Source organism: Hemiscyllium ocellatum, chromosome 45 (genome assembly GCF_020745735.1).
Source record: "Hemiscyllium ocellatum isolate sHemOce1 chromosome 45, sHemOce1.pat.X.cur, whole genome shotgun sequence".
Taxonomy (NCBI): domain Eukaryota; kingdom Metazoa; phylum Chordata; class Chondrichthyes; order Orectolobiformes; family Hemiscylliidae; genus Hemiscyllium; species Hemiscyllium ocellatum.
The window spans coordinates 5,536,906-5,557,682 of NC_083445.1; the positions used below are offsets into that span (position 1 = coordinate 5,536,906).

At 45.4% G+C, this 20,777-nt stretch overlaps 1 protein-coding gene across 5 annotated transcripts in view; it reads right to left on the minus strand.

The window, feature by feature from the left end:
• Positions 1-20,777, minus strand: part of olfm2a (olfactomedin 2a) — a 294,040-nt gene that overhangs the window by 179,923 nt on the left and 93,340 nt on the right. For all 5 annotated transcript variants that reach the window (XM_060854991.1, XM_060854990.1, XM_060854992.1 and 2 more), the window contains one exon: positions 1,462-1,617. In XM_060854991.1, coding sequence (XP_060710974.1) covers positions 1,462-1,617 — 156 coding nt within the window. The remainder of the gene's footprint in view (positions 1-1,461; positions 1,618-20,777) is intronic.

Here is a 20,777-nt window from a genome sequence, read left to right on the forward strand (position 1 = left end):
GAAACACGACCACACTGAGTCTCACAGAAACACGATCACACTGAGACCCACAGAAACACGACGACACTGTGACACGCGGAAACACGATCACACTGAGACCCACAGAAACACGATCACACTGTGACCCACAGAAACACGATCACACTGTGACCCACAGAAACACGATCACACTGAAACCCACAGCAACATGACCACACTGAGACCCACAGAAACGCGACCACACTGTGACCCACAGAAACACGAACACACTGAGACCCAAAGAAACACGACCATATTGAGATTCACAGAAACACGACCACACTAAGTCTCACAGAAACACGACCACCCGGAGACCCACAGCAACACAATATTACAGAGACCCACAGAAACACAACCACACTGAAATACGCAGAAACACGACCACATTGTGACCCACAGAAAAATAAACACAATGAGACCAACAGAAAAACTTGCACACTAAGAACGACAGAAACAAGATTGCACTGTGACCCACAGAAACACGATCACACAGAGACACACAACAACACCATCACACTGAGACCCACAGAAACACGATCACACTGAGACCCACAGAAACACGATCACACTGACACCCACAGAAACATGATCACACTGAGATTCACAGAAACACGATAACACTGAGACCGACTCAAACACGACCACTCTGGGACTCATAGAAACACGACCACATTGAGACACACGGAGACACGATCACACTGGGTCCCACAGAGACACGACCACACTGAGACCCACAGAAACACGGTCACACTGAGACACACAGAAACATGATCACACTGAGATTCACAGGAACACGATTACACTGAGATCTCACAGAAACACAACCGCACTGTGACCGACGGAAACACGACCACACTGAGACCCAGAGAAACACGATCACTCTGAGACCCACGTAAACATGATCGCACTGAGACCCACAGAAACGCGATCACACTGAGACTCACAGAGACACAATCACTCTGAGACCCGCAGAATCACGATCAAACTGAGACAGACAGAAACACATTCTCACATCCAGATACAGGAACCAGTCCTGCTATCGGATACCTACGTTGTGCACAAAAGGCAACATCCACATTGAGAAAGAATATTGTATTTAACCTTCAAACCGCTCCAGTAGGCAGCTTTATGAGATCAACTTAACTCAAGGACCCAGCATCTTTCTGCTCTCTCTCTGTGCAGAAAAAATGTTCTTGAGGAACCAGCATGCAGTGCCTATATGTTCAGGCTTCGATAATAGTGCACAGACGTTGCACTGCGCATTCTTTGATTGAGATGTACATCTGAGGGATGGATTGTCTCCACAGTCAAATATCCTCAATGCCTAACCTCAAATGGCTACTTGGTCAGACAGTTCTATCCAACTGGAGACTCATTTGTGCAAAGGTTGGGAATGGAAACTGGTGATGAAAAGAGATTTCGCCCCTGGGGGCAGCACCATACCTGGAAATTTCTGTTTAACAGGTTTGTTTGGCTTTCTGATGCGACTTTCAACCTGGCGTTGAGAACCTTCATCAATGATTCTGTGTTCCGTACATACTGGAGATCACGATAGGTGCGCAGATCCAGGACCTCTATAGACTGTGAGATGTTCTGAACCTGGAACACGAAGTGTTGGATTGATCAGACAGATCCAGTCCCTCCCACATAACATGTTCAAACAACAACATACATGTCTGTACAGACATTAGCACACTAACACCTCCCCAAAGGCGCTTGATGGGAGGCAAGTAACAAATAATATTGGACAGAGAGCTGCAGAGGGATATTGGAGCAATTGGTCACAGGCCTGGTGGGAGAAACAGCTTTAATGAGCTTCTAAAAGGAAGAGTGTGGTTTGGGGCCTTCAGAAAAGGCTTTTAAAAGTTTAAGATGTTGGCACAAACAAAGGAACAGTTTGGCCACATGGCTGTAATCTTGGAGTTAGACATTTTGACAGGACCATTTTCAGACATTTAGTACATAGAACATAGAACGTTACAGCGCAATACAGGCCCTTGGGCCCTCGATGTTGCGCTGACCTGCGAGATTAATCTAATGCCCATCTAGCCTATATCGTTCCATTATTATCCATCTGTATGTCGAATCCCCGTTTAAATGCCCTTAACGTTGGCGAGTCTACTACTATTGCAGGCAGGCTGTTCCATGTTCTACTACTCTCTGAGTAAAGAAAATACCCCTAATATTTGTCCTAAATCCATCACTCCTCAATTTGTAAAAATACAAAGAGTCTGATGCTCAAGACACCCATAATTTTGTTATGGACCAAACCAGCTTCCCTCGAGATATTTTAAGAAGGTAATTAGACCTTAACTTTTTCTTATTTGTAAAGACAGACGGGAAGTGTTTGTTCCTGATGCAATGCAACTGCTCAAATTACTTGTTGATAAACAAAACACAATCTATTTAGACATTATAGTTAAAATACAACCAAAGAAAGAGGGATATAGAATAACTTTACTGGAAAATTTAACAGAACAACAGATACAGTAACTATTCCTAATTAACTGTTCCAATTTAGTAACATCCATGATTGTCAGCCATGGTTGAATGATGGAGCAGACTCAATGGGCTGAATGGCCTAATTTCTGCTCCAATGTCTTATAGTCTTATCCCATAAACACACCCTTTGGTGAAACGGCAAATTCTGACATGCAGTTCTCCAATTCAGGAGGAAAGAATACATCAAGTGAGAATTCAGAGAGACTAGTAGCCAGGAGACATTCACTGAGCCTCCCAACTCTGCTGAGACCCCAATAGCTTTGGGTGTTACTGAAAAACAAATAAAACCCAGAAATCCTGATCTGCGAGAGCTGGCCACACCCATTCAGGAGAAAGTGAGGACTGCAGATGCTGGAGATCAGAGCTGAAAATGTGTTGCTGGAAAAGCGCAGCAGGTCAGGCAGCATCCAAGGAACAGGAAATTCGACGATTCAGGCATAAGCCTGAAGAAGGGCTTATGCCTGAAACGTCGATTCTCCTGTTCCTTGGATGCTGCCTGACCTGCTGCGCTTTTCCAGCAACACATTTTCAGCTCACACCCATTCAGGCTTCATTTAAGAAAAGCAAAGCCTCCAGAAATTTTACCTTCTCCCAGACTACTCAGCACCTCTGCCTTACAACCTTTCTTCAAAAAACCCAGTTAAAATAACTGTTAAAGCCATTGTCACAACCAATATGAATCATTTAGCTCATGATGGGCGTGATATTTCATCTATAAAACAAAGAACAGCAGATGCTGGGAATCTGAAACAAATAGAGAGAATGCAGGCAAAACTCAGCAGGTCTGGTAGCATCTGTAGAGAGAGAGAAAGAATTAACATTTCACGTCTTGTTCTGGAGCAGGGACACTAGACTTGAAATGTTAACTCTGTTTTCCTCCCGTAGATGCTGCAAGACCTGATGAGCTTCTCCAGCAATTTCTGTGTTTTGTTTTGAGGCTTCAGTCTGCTGTTTTGAAGGAAAACGGGAGATGGTACCGATGAGATTCAAAGCTGCAGATACACTTTGGCAAGTTTTCTACGTTAATATCACAATGTCCCCAACTTTGTTTCCTGAGAGAGATGGGGAACAGAGATCCAAGCAGAGATAGATTAGATTAGATTAGATTACTTACAGTGTGGAAACAGGCCCTTCGGCCCATCAAGTCCACACCGACCCACCAAAGGGCAACCCACCCATACCCCTACATTTACCCCTTACCTATCACTACGGGCAATTTAGCATGGCCAACTCACCTGACTCCACATCTTTGTGACTGTGGGAGGAAACTGGAGCACCCGGAGGAAACCCACGCAGACACGGGGAGAACGTGGAAGGGGGAGAGAGAAAGATGGTGAAGAGAGAGAGAGAGAGAGAGCAGGGAAAAGGTTGGGCAGGGGGCAGAGAGAGAGAGAGAGAGAGAGAGAGGGGACAGAGAGAGATGCTGGGAAGGGAGGGAGAAGGGGGACAAAAAAGAAAGAGCAGCAGAGACAGAGAGGGTGTGGAAAGACAGAGGCACTAGGTGGGCTAAGAAAGAGAGAGAAGACAAAGGGGGAAGGAGGAGAAAAAGAGCAGTGGAGAGAGGGGAAAAGAGGGGAGAGTGAGAGCGAGAGACAGAGAGAAAGGGGTGAGTAGAGAGAAAGAGAGAGAGAGAGAGAGAGAGAGAGAAATTGACAAGGAGGGGGTAAGAAAGAGAAAAAAACCCCAAAAGAACTGCAGATGCTGGGAATCAGTAACAAAAGCAGAAATTGCTGGGAAAGCTCAGCAGGGGGGTGGCACAGTGGTTAGCACTGCTGCCTCACAGCGCCAGAGACCCGAGTTCAATTCCCGACTCTGGCGACTGACTGTGTGGAGTTTGCACGTTCTCTCCGTGTCTGCGTGGGGATGCTCCGGTTTCCTCCCACAGCCCAAAGATGTGTGGGGCCAGGTGAATTGGCCATGCTAAATTGCCCGTAGTGTTAGGTAAGGGGTAAATGTAGGGGTCTGGGTGGGTTGCGCTTCGGCGGGTCGGTGTGGACTTGTTGGGCCGAAAGGCCTGTTTCCACACTGTAAATAATCTAATCTAATGTAAGGTCTCGCTGCATCTGTGGAGAGCAAAAGCAAAGTGAACATTTCTGGTCCAGTGACCCTTTTCCGGAACTGATCGTAGCTAGGGAAAGGTTGGTGCATATGTTGAAGTCAGAGTGTGGGATGGAGGGTGGAGTAAAGGATAGGTGGATATGGAGTCCAAACAGAGAACAACAACTGGGCAGACAGAGGACCTGTGTAAAGGTCAGCCTGGGGAAATGAATAACTAATGGACACCATTAGTGGCTGACAATGGGATGGTTACCATGACAGGGGCCTGGTGTGTGGGGGGTTGGGTTAAGGGCATTGGGCAAGTTGCTCATGCCCTCAAACTATTGAACTCGATTCTAACTCGTGAAGGCTACAGGGTCTCCAAGTGGACAATGAGGTGCCATCTGCAGGATGCACCCACCTTGATGTGTCTACGGGCTCCTACGGCCTCCGGATAGTGGAGGATGATGGTCAGTAACAAGTGCAGCGAGTTGGAGTTGTGGATGGAACAAAAGTTAGCCCCATCTCTCATTTGTTCAACCACAAGATCACTGGAGCACTGCAGCCAGCCTGAGACACAGATGTTGGCCAGGGAGCAGGGTGGGGTGGTGAAGTGGTAGGCAACTGGAAGCTCAGGGTCATATTTTCAGGCAGAAAGTAAGTGTTTTGCGAAGTCTGCACTTGGCATTCAAAGAGAGAGATGGGGAGACGTGGAGGGAGGTGGAGCAGAGAGAAAATGGTGAGACAAAGGCAGAGAGAGGAGGAGGAGAGAGACTGAGTGGGAAGGTAGAGAGGTGAGCTTACCATCTGCAGGATGCACCCACCTTGACGTGTCTACGGGCTCCAGGGACTGATACTGGAGGATGATGGTCAGTAACAAATGCACCCAGTTGGAGTTGTGGATGGAACAAAAGTTAGCTCCATCTCTCATTTGCTCAACCACAAGATCAGGCAAAAGCTAACAGTAACAATGAGGTTCCAGTTCCTCACAGAATTATGCCATTCGGCCCATCGGGTCTGCACCACAACATGCCAAATCAGGGCTCTACCTATTCTATCGCATCTCAACACCATGTTCCCACATGCCTTGTTATGTTTCATATCGAGAATAGGATCAAGGATTGAATCAAAGATCAGATAAAAAGGTTGGAGATGATAAGACAGCCGATGGAAAAAGCAAAACTCTGTGTGGGAGGATTGGGTATTTGGAGGGAAAGGGGAGTGGAGGATAGAGCCATCGCAGTAACCATACCTTCTTCAGTAGGCTTATGGAAAGCACTCATTAGAGAGACCGGCCCAAACAACAGAGAAACCACAGCATTAACCATCTGTATAGTCCCCTCCCCAACCTCATTGACAAGACTGACCTCCTCGGGTTAAGTAAATTAATTCGCTCGGATTTTGGCACTGAGCTGTAAGTCAGAGTGTCAATGGTTACTCAGTTGGGGAGGGAGGTGGAGGGGGAGAGAGGGGTGGTCAGTGTGGCTTAGCGTGTGTGATTCCAGAGTGCTATCAGTTAACTTACAGCATTGTTTCACCCATGCCTTTTAGCATGGAGTCATACATAATGGAAACAAACCCTTCACTCCAACTCGACTGTGCCGACCAAGTCCCCCAAACTAAACTAGTTCCACTTACCCGTGTTTGCCCCATATCCCTCTAAACCTTTCCTTCTCATGCACCTGGCCAAATGTCTTTGAAATGGGTCAAGGCCATTCGGCCCATTGACACTGCTACAACCAGGATATAGACAAAAAAAGCTGCAGATGCTGGAATCCAAGGTGGAGGCTGGAAGAACACACCAAGCCGGGCAGCATCAGGAGGTGAAGAAGTCAACGTTTCGAGTGTAATGCTACAATCCAGAAGGAGGGTTAGCTTGAAACATTGACTTCTCCACCTCCTGCTGCTGCCCGGCTTGCTGTGTTCTCCCAGCCTCCTGCTTGTCAACCAGGATATGACTGATCTGGTCCCTCAACACCATTTCTCCGCACTGGCCTTTTGATGGCTTTAGCATCTCGGATGGACTCCTGCATGACCCCTCAAAGGCGTCTCGCCTTGGCTGGAGAAGAAACGCTAGCAACTTGCTGCATTCAGAAGGAGACAGGAGAGAGGGGGAAGGCTCAACCTCTCTGTTTCGAAGCCTGCGGGAGGTGACAGTTGTCACCGAATGAGATGCATGGAGACATCACGTCAAAGAAAGCCGAGGACGGGTTAACCAAGCTGATTGGCTCAGCAAATATTCGCCAGGCAAAAGTGAGGACTGCAGAGGCTGGAAACCAGAGTCCGGATCAGAGTGGTGCTGGAAAAGCACAGCAGGTCAGGCAGCATCCGAGGAGCAGGAAAACCGACGTTTCGGGCAAAAGCCCTTCATCCACCAAAAAATTATTTGCCGGAGACCAGTTGAGAAATGTGCCTGAAACAGATTGTCTATATTTTATGCTTGGACACAACTTGACAGCAACACCTCCTATTGTCTTTTATCAAGACTGTTCAGCAGTAGGCACAGGGTTCATTGAAATGCAACGCACGCTGATTAGATGAAAGGATTTTCAGTCTGAAACCAATGGGGGTTCTGCGTGACAAGAATTTGGGATTGCCTTGAGAAACAGTCTTGTGGGTGGGAATCAAAGCAGCAAATGCAGAGGAAATGCCACTAACTGGGGATCCCTCTGAGAGACATCTGGCATGATGGATGGAGATGTTTTTATGAAACTAAGTTTGAAGCACAGTGCAGGGCACGCAGAAAGTTACCTACATGACTTGGGAATATCTGACACCTGCATTTGATTTGAAAAATATTCTTTGTTATTGATATCTCCTCTTGTTGTGCACAAAAAAGATTCAAATTAAGTGCCTTTATAATAAAACTGACAATACTGTTCGGACTTGTACTTATTAAATACACTGACATCTCAAACTGATCACTCAATGAGGGTTTTTACCGAGTTATAGAGTCATAGAGATATACAGCATGGAAACAGACCCTTCAGTCAAACCCGTTCCATGCCGACCAGATATCCCAACCCAATCTAGTCCCACCTGCCAGCACATAGCCCATATCCCTCCAAACCCTTCCTATTCATATACCCATCCAGATGCCTCTTAAATATTGCAATTGTACCAGCATCCACCACTTCCTCTGGCAGCTCATTCCATACACGTACCACCCTCTGCATAAAAAGGTTGCCCCTTAGGTCTCTTTTATATCTTTCCCCTCTCACCCTAAACCTATGACCTCTAGATCTGGACTTTCCGATCCCAGGGAAAAGACTTTGCCTACTTATCCTATCCATGCCCCTCAGGATTTTATAAACCTCTATGAAGTCACCCCTCAGCCTCTGATGCTCCAGGGAAAACAATTCAGCCTCTCCCTGTAGCTCAAACCCTCCAATCCAACCTGAGAAACTTTATGGCAAGGAACCTCATTCGCAAAATGGCATACGGTGACACTGATGTGAGCTCTTTAAATTCTTTCTTTAAAATGGATTAGATTTGAGATGATTATCTGTTATTGCTGGGGCATGACGGGACAATGCACAGCCTGTGCCTGGGTGACACAAGCAATGCAATGGATTGTAATCTCCGTGACTTGTCATGTACCAAGTGGACCAGGAAATGATTCTCCCTTCCAACTTCAAAGGCAGGGGGTGTCTCCAGCATCATAGCAACAGCTTTATAAAGGTGGTTCCGAAAAACAGTGCAGAAACAGGCCATTCAGCCTATCTACCTTCCATGCATTCCCTCTTCAACGTTCTCTCCATGAGATGAGATGGGTCCAGAGGTCCACACACAATGATCAGCTAGAGCATTGACTGTTGCCAGGTATGGATTTCAGGGGACATTTCAGGGGGTGTGTTGGTCCTGTCTCCCTGCTTAGCTCCCTCTCAACTTTCTATTGCACTTCTTGCCATCCTGGATTCAATTTCTATTAATATTTGACACTCATCACTTCCTGTTGGAATGTTCTCCCCACTCCCTGAGTAAAGATGTCACATTCCTGATTGGATTTATCAGTGACAGTCTTGTGGTTATGGCATCAAGATCTGGGCTCCCTTCGGGCCAGTGGCTGGAGATGGTTGAGGTGTGGTCATACCCTGTTGATAATTTCAGAAAACCTGATCAGCCCACCCCTCAATCTTGCCTCTCTAGAGTAAGGAGTTCTGGGCTTTCCTCTCAGTCTTGCAACATCTGGATGTGCAGAGGGATCTTGGAGTCCATGTACATAGATCAGTGAAAGTTGCCACCCAGGTGGTTAGTGCTGTTCAGAAGGCATATGGTGTGTTAGATTTCACTTGTAGAGAGATTGAGTTCCGGAGCCACAATATCATGCTGCGACTGTACAAAATGTTAGTGTGGCCACACTTGGGATAATGTGTACAGCTCTGGTCGCCATATTTCGGGAAGGATGTGGAAGCATTGGAAAAGGTGCAGAGGAGATTTACCAGGATGTTGCCTGGTCTGGAGGGAGGGTCTCGTGAGGAAAGGCTGAGAGACTTGGGTCTGTTCTCATTGGAAAGAAGAAGGCTAAGAGGGAATTTGATAGAGACATACAAGATGATCAGAGGATTAGATAGGCTAGACAGTGAAAACCTTTTGCTGAAAATGTGTTGCTGGTCAAAGCACAGCAGGCCAGGCAGCATCTCAGGAATCGGGAATTCGACGTTTCGAGCATAAGCCCTTCATCAGGAATGAGAGAGAGTAGCCAAGCAGGCTAAGATAAAAGGTAGGGAGGAGGGACTTGGGGGAGGGGCGATGGAGGTGGGATAGGTGGAAGGAGGTCAAGGTGAGGGTGATAGGCCGGGAAACCTTTTTCCTAGGATGTTGACATCAGCGTGTACGAGGGGGCATAACTACAAATTGAGGGGTGATGGATTTAAGACAGATGTCAGAGGCAGGTTCTTTACTCAGAGAGTGGTAAGGGCGTGGAATGCCCTACCTGCTAATGTAGTCAACTCAGCCACATTAGGGAGATTTAAACAATCCTTGGATAAGCACATGGATGATAATGGGATAGTAAAAGGGGATAGACTTAGATTTGTTCACAGGTCGGCACAACATTGAGGGCTGAAGGGCCTGTTCTGCGCTGTATTACCCTATGTTCTACCCTAATATCGAGTATTTTGAGTGATGTAATTACTTTGGGACTGCCAACATTGCTGCATTGGGACCACTGTCCTTTCTTTCTGAAAAGTCTGAGAGAAGTAAAGTACAGCCCTGCAAGTCACTCAATGTAACTTCTAAGCAAACTCACCTTTGAGCTGTTATTTATATTAAAAAGAATACTTTGTACTTGTGGGCATTAACACAGAAAACTGTTCAAGGCGTGCAGTGATTTAGCTTCACAGAGCCAGTGTTTAGGAGCTGAAACAATTCCAAGTGATATTAATGTTGTTTGGTTTTATGGGAGGCTAAATAATTAAAGACATGATCAATAATTCAAGCTTCTGTGACTCAGAGAACCGGGTGCTGAGGGGAACCAGACCTGCCCTATTTCCCTGAGACTGCAGTTGAATTTTTCCAAAGGAGAAATAAATATAATCATTTGTCAACGGAATAAACTATTCCTTGTTTATAGTCGTATTAAAAGCATAGAAAATAGGAGCTGGTCTCAACCACATGGCCCTTCGAGTCTGATCTGTTATTTAATATGATCATGGCTGACCATCCAGCTTAGTTCCCTGTCCATGCTTTTGGAATCTTATCCGTCCAACCAGCCCCCAGGAAACCATTGAACCATAGAAGGGTCATGACACAGAAAGAGGCCATTCAGCCCATTTTGGCTGTGTGGCTGACTAAACCAGGCGCACATTCTGATCCCAATTTCCAACAGAGTCCAGCACTTCAGAGGCAAATCTAGATCCTTTCTAAATGGTTCGGGGTTTCCACCTCAACCACCACAACATAAACAACCCCAAATAAACCCAGCCATTCAGGCTATCACACCCTCTCCATCCATGATCCGCAAGTTAATATGAAATGCCCTTGCTTCGCATCCTTTCCAAGATTGTCTCATTCCAGTGCATTTGGTAGTGTCTTTAAGCAACTCTTAAAGCTAACAATCAGTTCCACTTTCTAAGAGTCAGTTGATCCCAAATTAATGACCAACTCTGCAATTCTGGTACCTGTCCCACCAACAGCTAGGAACACAAATTTCTTTATAGTAACAAAAATGAGTTGATTTAGCACCTTCCATGGCCTCAGGACATCTCAAAATATTTTATGGTTGATGAGGTACATTTAACGGATAGTCATCATTGGAGGAAGGCAGGAGCTAATTTGTACGCAGCAAACTCCCTGATATATCAATGTAATACTGACAGGATACTCATTTTTCATGACGTTTTTTGAGGCTAGATATTAGGTAGGACACAGAGACAAAATCTCATTGCTTCATAGAGAGTCATGGAGTCCCACAGCACAGAGACAGGCCCTATGGCCCAGACTGGTCCATGCCACCCAAAATGTCCATCCACGCGAACCCCATTTCCCTGCACTTGGCCCATATCCTTATAATCCTTTCCTCTCCATGTATTTGTCCAAATGCCTTTTAAATGTTGTTAATGTACCCGCCTCAACCACTTCCATGTGAGTTTATTCCATGTGAGCTTCTTTGCCTGTGCCATTGGATTGTTTACCTTCACTGGAGAGAAACTCTGATCTCCTCCTGCTCTAGAATTTCTAAATACTTCCACTGATACATACCTGGACTCTCTCTCCTAATAGCTGTGCTTTGAGGAAGCAGGCATGTATGAAAACAGCACGTAAATGTGGTTCAAACTACTTTCTTTAGCTCGGTGCTTCACAACATGGGCAGCACGGTGGCACAGTGGTTAGCACTGCTGCCTCACAGCGCCTGAGACCCGGGTTCGATTCCTGCCTCAGGCGACTGACTGTGTGGAGTTTGCACGTTCTCCCCGTGTCTGCGTGGGTTTCCTCCGGGTGCTCCGGTTTCCTCCCACAGTCCAAAGATGTGCGGGTCAGGGTGAATTGGCCATGCTAAATTGCCCGTAGTGTTAGGTAAGGGGTATATGTAGGGGTATGGGTGGGTTGCGCTTCGGCGGGTCGGTGTGGACTTGTTGGGCTGAAGGGCCTGTTTCCACACTGTAAGTAATCTAATCTAAACAGATCTTTGTTGAAAGAAACTCATAATGTATTGCAAAATTCTGTGGAACCCCAACAGTGTCACCTTTCCTCCTTTCGGATATATATATATATCCGAAACTGAAGTAAAATGCAATTGTGTGGACGAATGCATGGTTAAGAGAGAGGTGTGGAGGAATTTATTTTCGAGGGTGGTGAATTTGTGGAATTCTTGACTATAGAGGTTGGGTTATTAAGTATATTCAAGGCTGAGACAGACACATTTAGAGTCATAGAGATGTACAGCACGGAATCAGACCCTTAGGTCCAACTCGTTCATGCCGACCAGATATCCTAAATTAATCTAGTCCCATTTGCCAGCACCCGGCCCATATCCCTCCAAACCCTTCCTACTCATATACCCATCCAGGTACCTTTTAAATGTTGCAATTGTACCAGACTCCACCTCTTCCTCTGGCAGCTCATTCCAAACACGCACCACCCTCCGTGTGAAAACGTTGCTCCTTGGGTCCTTTTTAAATCTTACCCCTCTCAGGAAATGACATCACCACAAACCCCAGGAACCCCATCCAGGAGAAAGATATAAATAGAAAGCAGGAGACAACAGCTTCGCTTCACTTGGAGGTCCCCACTGATGATGTTACCTAGCCAGGTAATGAAACGTCTGGATATCAAACCTACAGCTCAGCGAGCAAACCTACACCGTAAACCTCAACCTGAGCTACAAACCTTCACAAAGCTTGCGTACCCCTCTCACATTAATCCTACGCTCTCTAGTTTTGGACTCCCTTACTCTGGGGAAAAGACTTTGTCTATTCAACCTACCCATGTCCCTCATGATCTTATAAACCTCTACAGGTCACCCCTCAGCCTCCAACGCTCCAGGGAAAACAGCCCCAGGCCTATTCAGCCTCTCCCTGTCGCTCAAACCCTCCAACCCTGGCAACATCCTTGTAAATTTTTTCTGAACTTATTGTTATGGGATTTTTAACATTGTCCACCTCAGTCCACCACTGGCACCTCCATATCATATTCTGAACCTTTTCAAGTTCAACAGCATCTTTCCTTTAGCAGAGAGACCAGAATTGACTAAAGTATTCCAAAAATGACCTTTTAATTATTAAGGGAATGAAGGAAAAAGGCAGGAGAGTGTAGTTGAAGATTATCAGGTCAACCATTGAGTGGGGGAGCAGATTTGATGGGCTCAATGACCTATGTTTGCTCCTATCTATAATGGTTTTATAGTGGTTTTGTGGAATGATTGTTTTCCATTAAATGTAACTTGTAAAACTGAAAAAGGCGGTCAAGTTTTTAAATGTCTGGAAAATTGCAGGAAACCCATTAGGCCCCTAGCGTTCTAGGAACTCTGGAGAAAGACAATGCTCTAGTCTGTCCCATTTCATAGAATCCCTAGAATGTGGAAGCAGGCCATTCAGCCCATCTTGTCCACACCAAAACTCCAAAGAGCATCCCACCCAGATCCACCCCCTTTCCATTTCCCTGTTACCTTGTATTTCCCATGGCCAATCCACCTAACGTGCACATCTTTGGACTTTGGGGAGAAACAGGAGCAAACTCCATGTAGATATGCATTCATTGGCAACTTCTGGACAATAGGCTTTCAGCCAAGTCTTAATCCCCTAGCAGTTGAGGACATAGTGCTGGAAAAGCACAGGAAGTCAGGCAGCATCTGAGGAGCAGGAGAATCAACATTTCGGGCATAAGCCCTTCATCAGGAAAGGAAAGGCTTTTTCCTGAAATGTTGATTTTCCTCCTTCTCGGATGCTGCCTGACCTGCTGTGCTTTTCCAGCACCACACTCTCAACTCTGATCTCCAACATCTGCAGTCCTCACTTTCTCCTCAATTTCCCAGCAGATTGCCGCTAATTTCGTAAAAAAACATATTCAGTGCAAAGGTCTCTAGTCAGGTACTTCATGGAAGGCTTTCTGAAAGATCAACCCTTTCTCTGCCAACATCTTGATATCTTATTTAAAATCAATTATCAAGTTACAAGGACATGACCCTTGTCTTTCACACGGTTGTGAAAAAGCCAACATGGTGCCTCTATCCTTGGTCATCATCTCTAACGCTATTTCTGTCCCTTCCTGTTAAATAAAAGACAGCAAAGTGGAGTTGAGGGTTAAGAGATCAGCTATGATCTCATTGAATGGTGGAGTGGACTGATGGGCTGAATGGCGTACATAACTAATTGATGGGCTATTGGTCATTAGGATGAACAATGTCCTACTGTAGATGTCTCATTGCTTGACTACTGTGTTATTATCATAAAACCACACCTTATCCATCCCACCCTGGCAATGTTTTTCTACAACCTCTACCATCGGGGAGAAAGTACAGAAGCCTCAACACACGCACCAGCCGGTTTCAAAACAGTTCCTACCCTAGTGTTGTTAGGATACTGAATGGACTCACAAACTCTTAACATTCGCCTGTACCTGTGTTTTTGTTTTCACCGCTGTTTACCTATTATTTACTTATCTGTGCGACTTAACTCTGAGATATGCCTGTATTGCTCACAAGACAAAACTTCTCACTGTGCCTCGGTACACGTGACAATAAATTCAATTCCATTCAATTCAATTCTGCTATCCTTACTTGGTCTGGCCAACCTTTGATTGTCACATGGTTGACTTTGCAGCATTCTGAAGTGACTGAGCAAGGCATTCCTTTGTATTTAACTGTGACAGAAATAAGCACTGTGCGGATCCTTGCAACAAGTAGACTGCAGTGGTTCAAGAAGGCAGGCCAACACCATGTTCTTGAGGGCAATTAGGGATGGGCCACAAGTCTCAGCCCAGCCATCGACCTTCACATCCCAAAAATGAGAACATGGGATGTAAGAGCAAGGGTTGGCCATTCAGCCCATCAAGGCTGCTTCATCATCCAACCATCTATTCACCTCGTTTTTAAAGATCCAGCCTCCACCACACTTGGGGCAGCATGGAGGCTCAATGGTTAGCCCTGCTGCCTCACCAGCAATCTGGGTTCGATTCCTGCCTCAGGCGACTGACTGTGTGGAGTTTGCACGTTCTCCCCGTGTCTGCGTGGGTTTCCTCCCACAGTCACAAAGATGTGCGGGTCAGGTGAATTGGCTATGCTAAATTGCCCGTAGTGCGAGGTAAGGGGTAAATGTAGAGGTATGGGTGGGTTGCGCTTCGGCGGGTCGGTGTGGACTTGTTGGGCCGAAGGCCCTGTTTCCACACTGTAGGTAATCTAATGAAAAAAAAAATCTAATCTAATCTAATGATTCCAGCCTCAGGCGACTCTCCGTGTGGAGTTTGCACAATCTCCCTGTGTCTGTACAGGTTTCCTCCCACAGTCCCAAGATGGATTGACCGTGCTACATTGCCTATAGTGCCCAGGGATGTGTGGGCTAGCCATGGGAAATGCAGGGATGGGGCAGATCTGGGTGGGATGCCCTTTGGAGGGTTGGTGTAGACTCAATGGGCTGAATGGCCTGCTTCCACACTGTGGGGATTCTATGAATCTATGATTTTAAATGAATGTCTCCTTGCTCTGTACTTAACAAAAATGGATAATGTTGTTATTAACGTCATAAACTGTAATATTGCAGATGCTTGGTGTCTGCAATAAAACCCGAAACTCAGCAGATCCGGCAGCAAATGCCGAGAGAGGAACAGAGTTCATGTTTTGAGCCCAGCATGACCTTCTTCAGAACTGAAAAGCTTTGCCAGCTTAAGAAATTAGCCCTGATTCTGAGCAAGTAATTGCAGATAAATTGGTGTTAAGATCTGGGGATAGTTGTGGTACACAAATCTTACACTAAGACTCTTTCCAGTCAGTAGAAAAGGACAAATTTAATGTCATGCTTTTGAGTTGAGTTCAGTCTTGAGTCCAAGAGACTAAAGGAGAGTCACATTGATTATTAATGTTAGGTAATCCTTTTCAAACCATGTAATGACTTCCAAGTTCAGTTGAATTATTCATTATTAGATATTACCTGAGGGAATAGACCTTTACAGATGATATAAAGCCTCAGGAAATAGCTCTTTACTTCTTGTTGCGAACCTTCCTGAGCCAAACACGGGAAAATATCTGGCCGAGACTGTTTTGGGCCTCATCTTGCATTTGTATAGCACCCTCAATTTGGTGGGATATTCCAAAGAGGCTGGCAGACGAGGACTTACCAGGCAATGTTTGACAGTGGGTCACTCCAGCTCAAAGAACGAGAGCTTGAGGAGAGAGGGGTAGAGAGACGGTGGGGCTAAGTGATGGAATTCCTTAGCTGAGGGGTTAAAGCTGCTGAAGGTACACCCATCAACGATGCAACAAAGTAAATTTAGGATGCGTATGAGACTAGGGGAGTATTGAGAGCCTGGAAGCTGGTAGGGTCAAAGGAATAGGGAGGGGTGGGCCATGGGATGGTTTAAGAATAAAGTTGAGAATTTGAAAGTACCCAAAATGTTCTCATCTTTTCTTTCGACAGATTCAATGGGATTCTTGAGTAAATCAGATGTCACTTTCTGTCAAGTCTTCTGTTCGCCGTACTTTTTTAAGTTGAGAAAGTTCAGAAAAGCAAGACTTCTAAGTTTTACAATCGAGCAGACGTTGAATCACATGACGTGACACGGAACAGTTTCACTGTGTTCCTGCACGGAGTGGATGTAACAGTTTTCGCCTGGATTTTAAAGGGACAGTAGGGAAATCCTCTCCAATGTCCTGGTCCGCTGTTTATGATCATCACCGACAAACAATTCTGGAAAGAGGGTCACTGGACTTGAATCGTTAGCTCTGCATTCCTTCCACAGACCTGCTGAGATTCTCCAGCAATTTCTGTTTTGGTACCTGGGAGTTTGCTGTGTACAAATTATCTGCTGTACCTTGATCTATAATGCCAACCTTTCTTTGCCTGATGGTGTAACAACGGTGTTTGAGCATGCTCATTTTATTGCTGAAAAGTGATACGTTTTGTCAAAATGCATGAATCAGGACAGTTTGCAAGAATACCTGTTTTTTGTTACATCTTGCAATTTGTTCTGATCTTTGTAAGATGAAAAACTTCAATAAAGTGTGTCTTTTATCACAAGACTTGAGTTCTCTATGACCAGATGACTCCAAATGGATTGGGAACCCTTATTTTGAAATGGCAATGGAAGATAGACTTTAAATTAAATGCTTAGAAATGAATCTACTATCAGGGAAATTAAATCCTTAAAGCGACAGAAAATGCAGTCAGTCTCACTGCTCCTGCCAGGGTTACCAGTCTGAGCAGTGACAGGAGAAAAATTACAGGGGAATTAAAAATAGAACTCTGCGCAACACTTCTTTTGGTCATTTGTGAAATTCATGTACCAGCAGAGGGAGTTAAGAAGAGTTAGCAAAGGATCCATGTTTCACAGCTTTGTTGATTGATCGATTGTTTGATTTATTGTCATGTGTACCGGAGTACAATGAATAGTTTTGTTTATGAGCAGTACAGGCAGATCATAGTAAGCAAGGATGTACTGATCAGAGGTTGTAAGAAGACTTAGACAGAGGCATAACGTTACAATGCACAGGGTGTGCACTGGGTGAGATCAATGTTAATGAGATCAGCATTATTTGAGGCCAGAGAGCCCACTGTCAACTATCAACAAGGAGAAAGTTAGCCAAAAGTACACTCCCTCGCTCATATGGGGCCCTCAAACCATGGTGTGTCCTCCCTCGGTTCCTTAGCAAGTTAGATCTATCCATACTTGGATTGGTTTTTTGGCTTCTCTTTCTGAGTCTAGGCATTTGGATTTGGATATTTCAGCACCTTGTATTAATCGGAATGCGACAATCTGTTAGGATTAGCAAACTGCAACATGTGTGAATTGGTGGAAAGCTGTGATTCCTGAAGGCAATCTCAACTGTGCGACCCACAATGACTCACGGCTCGACGTGTCTTCCCAAGCAAACCAACAATTGTGGGATAGGTTGTAGGAATACCAGACTTAGCAGGAGTGGACATTAAATAGAGTGGTTAAGACAATGTTTAGCATGCTTGCCTTCATTGCTCAGACCTTTAAGTATCAGAGTCGGGACGACATGTTGAGGCGACGTACAGGACATTAGGGAGGCCTCTTCTGGAGTATTGTGTCCAGTTCTGGTCAGCCTGTAATAGGAAGGATATTATTAAGCTAGAGAGGGTTCGGAAGAGATTTACCAGGTTGTTACTGGGAATGGAGGGTTTGAGTTATAAGGAGAGGTTGGACAGGTTAGAAGATTTTTCACTGAAATGCAGGAGGTTGAGGGTAGACCTCATAAAGGTTTATAAGATCATGAGGGGCATAGATAAGGTGAATGGCAGGTATCTATTCCCTAGGATGGGGGATTTCAAAACTCGGGTGCACATTCTTAAGGTGAGAGGAGAAAGATTTTAAAATTGTCATGGGGACAATCTTTTTTACACAGAGAGTGGTTTGCATATGGAATGAACTGCCAGTGTAAGAGGTAGATATGGGAACAGTTACAACATTTAAATGAAACTTAGATGTGTGCATGAATAGGAAAGGTTTGGACAGATATGGACTAGGAGAAGGCAGGTGGGGCTAAATTTAGTTTGGGATTAGGGTGAGCATGGACTGATTGGACCAAAGGTTCTGTCTCCATGCTGCATGACTCGATGACACTCTAATATCTTTTGTGTCTGCTTCACCATTCAATAAAGTCATGGTTGATCTGATTGTGGTCTCAGTCCCTCTTTCCTGTTGACCTCCGATATCCCTTGACCCCCTTGACTGTCAAAGATCTGTCCAACGTAGTCTTGAATAAATGTTAAAGACCCAACCTCCATGGCCTTCTGGGGAAGAAAGCTCCACGCTCTAATGACTACCTGAGAGAAATAATTTCTTCTCAAGTCCTCTGTTAATTTCTATCCCTTCTGTGTGGGCTTTGGAGGTCTGTGTATAGCAATGAACTCCAAAAGCTGAACATCAATAGATCAACAGACTGGCATGCACAGAGTCTTGGAGCAGCCTCAGGGGATTGTAGCTCATCTCTGTCACCTCTGATTCTTAAATCATGTCAACTAATTTTGCTCTCCCCACAGAAGAGGACACATTATCCCAGAATCCAATCCTATCCACATCCCTCAAGGTCTCACATGTTTCAATGAGGTCACCTCTCATTCTGCTAAACTCCAGTGAGTATTTCACAGTCTGAAGAACTTTCTTCAGAAGATAATCCCTTCATCCAAGGAATCAGTCAAGCAAGTCTTCTCCAAACTGTTTCTAAAGCAATTCAATTTGTTTTCAAATTTGGAAACCAAAACTGCGCACTTTACTCCGGATGGTCAGTGCATTGAGTCGGAGTTGGGAGGTCATGTTGCGGCCATACACGACATTGGTGAGACCACTTTTGGAATACTGTGTTCAATTCTGGTCTCCCTGCTACAGGAAGGATGTTGTGAAACTTGAAAAGGTTCAGAAAAGATTTACAAGGATGTTGACAGGGTTGGAGGGTTTGAGCTATAGGGAGAGGCTTAACAGACTGAGGCTGTTTTCTCTGGAGTGTCGGAGGCTGAGGGGTGATCTTATAGAGGTTTATAAAATCATGAGGGACATGGATAAGGTGAATAGGCAAGGTCTTTTCCCCCAAGGATGGGGGAGTTGTAAACTAGATGGTGTAGGTTTAAGTTGAGAGGGGAAAGATTTAAAAAGTATATGAGGTGCAACATTTTCATGCAGAGGGTGGTGCGTATTTGGAATGAACTGCCAGAGGAAGTGGTGGAGGCTGGTACAATTACAACAAACAAAAGGCATCTGGATGGGTACATGAATAGAAAGGATTTAGAGGGATATTGGTCAAATGAGTGTATTGAGTCGGAAGAGATAGGAGAGGTCTTGAATGAGTACTTTTCTTCAGTATTTACAAATGAGAGGGAGCGTATTGTTGAAGAGGAGAGTATGAAATGGACTGGTAAGCTAGAGGAGATACTTGTTAGGAAGGAAAATGTGTTGGGCATTTCGAAAAACCTGAGGATAGACAAGTCCCCCGGGCCTGACGGGATATATCCTAGGATTATGTGGGAAGCAAGAGAGGAAATTGCAGAACCGTTGGCAATGATCTTTTCGTCTTCACTGTCAACGGGGGTGGTACCAGGGGACTGGAGAGTGGTGAATGTTGTGCCCCTGTTCAAAAAAGGGAATAGGGATAACCCCGGGAATTACAGGCCAGTTAGTCTTACTTCTGTGGTAGGCAAAATAATGGAAAGGGTACTGAGGGATAGGATTTATGAGTATCTGGAATGACACTGCTTGATTAGGGACAGCCAGCACGGATTTGTGAGCGGTAGGTCTTGCCTTACAAGTCTTACTGAATTCTTTGAGGAGGTGACCAAGCATGTGGATGAGGGTAGAGCAGTGGATGTAGTGTACATGGATTTTAGTAAGGCATTTGATAAGGTTCCCCATGGTAGGCTTATGCGGAAAGTCAGGAGGCATGGGATAGTGGGAAGTTTGGCCAGTTGGATAGAGAACTGGCTAACCCAGTCAAAGTCAGAGAGTGGTGGTAGATGGTAAATATTCAGCCTGGAGCCCAGTTACAAGTGGAGTTCCACAGGGATCAGTTCTGGGTCCTCTGCTGTTTGTAATTAGATTACTTACAGTGTGGAAACAGGCCCTTTGGCCCAACAAGTCCACACCGACCCGCCGAAGCGCAACCCACCCATTCCCTTACATTTGACCCCTTTTACCTTACACTATGGGCAATTTAGCTTGGCCAATTCACCTGACCTGCACATCTTTGGACTGTGGGAGGAAACCGGAGCACCCGGAGGAAACCCACGCAGACACGGGGAGAATGTGTAAACTCCACACAGTCAGTCGCCTGAGTTGGGAATTGAACCCAGGTCTCTGGTGCTGTGAGGCAGCAGTGCTAACCACTGTGCCGCCGTGCCGCCCATCCACGTTGGTTTATTAATGACTTGGAAGAGGGAATTGAAGGGTGGGTCAGTAAGTTTGCAGACGATAGGAAGATTGATGGAGTTGTGGATAGTGAGGAGGGCTGTTGTCAGCTGCAAAGGGACTTAGATATGATGCAGAGCTGGGCTGACAAGTGGCAGATGGAGTTCAACCCTGTCAAGTGTGAGGTTGTCCATTTTGGAAGGACAAAT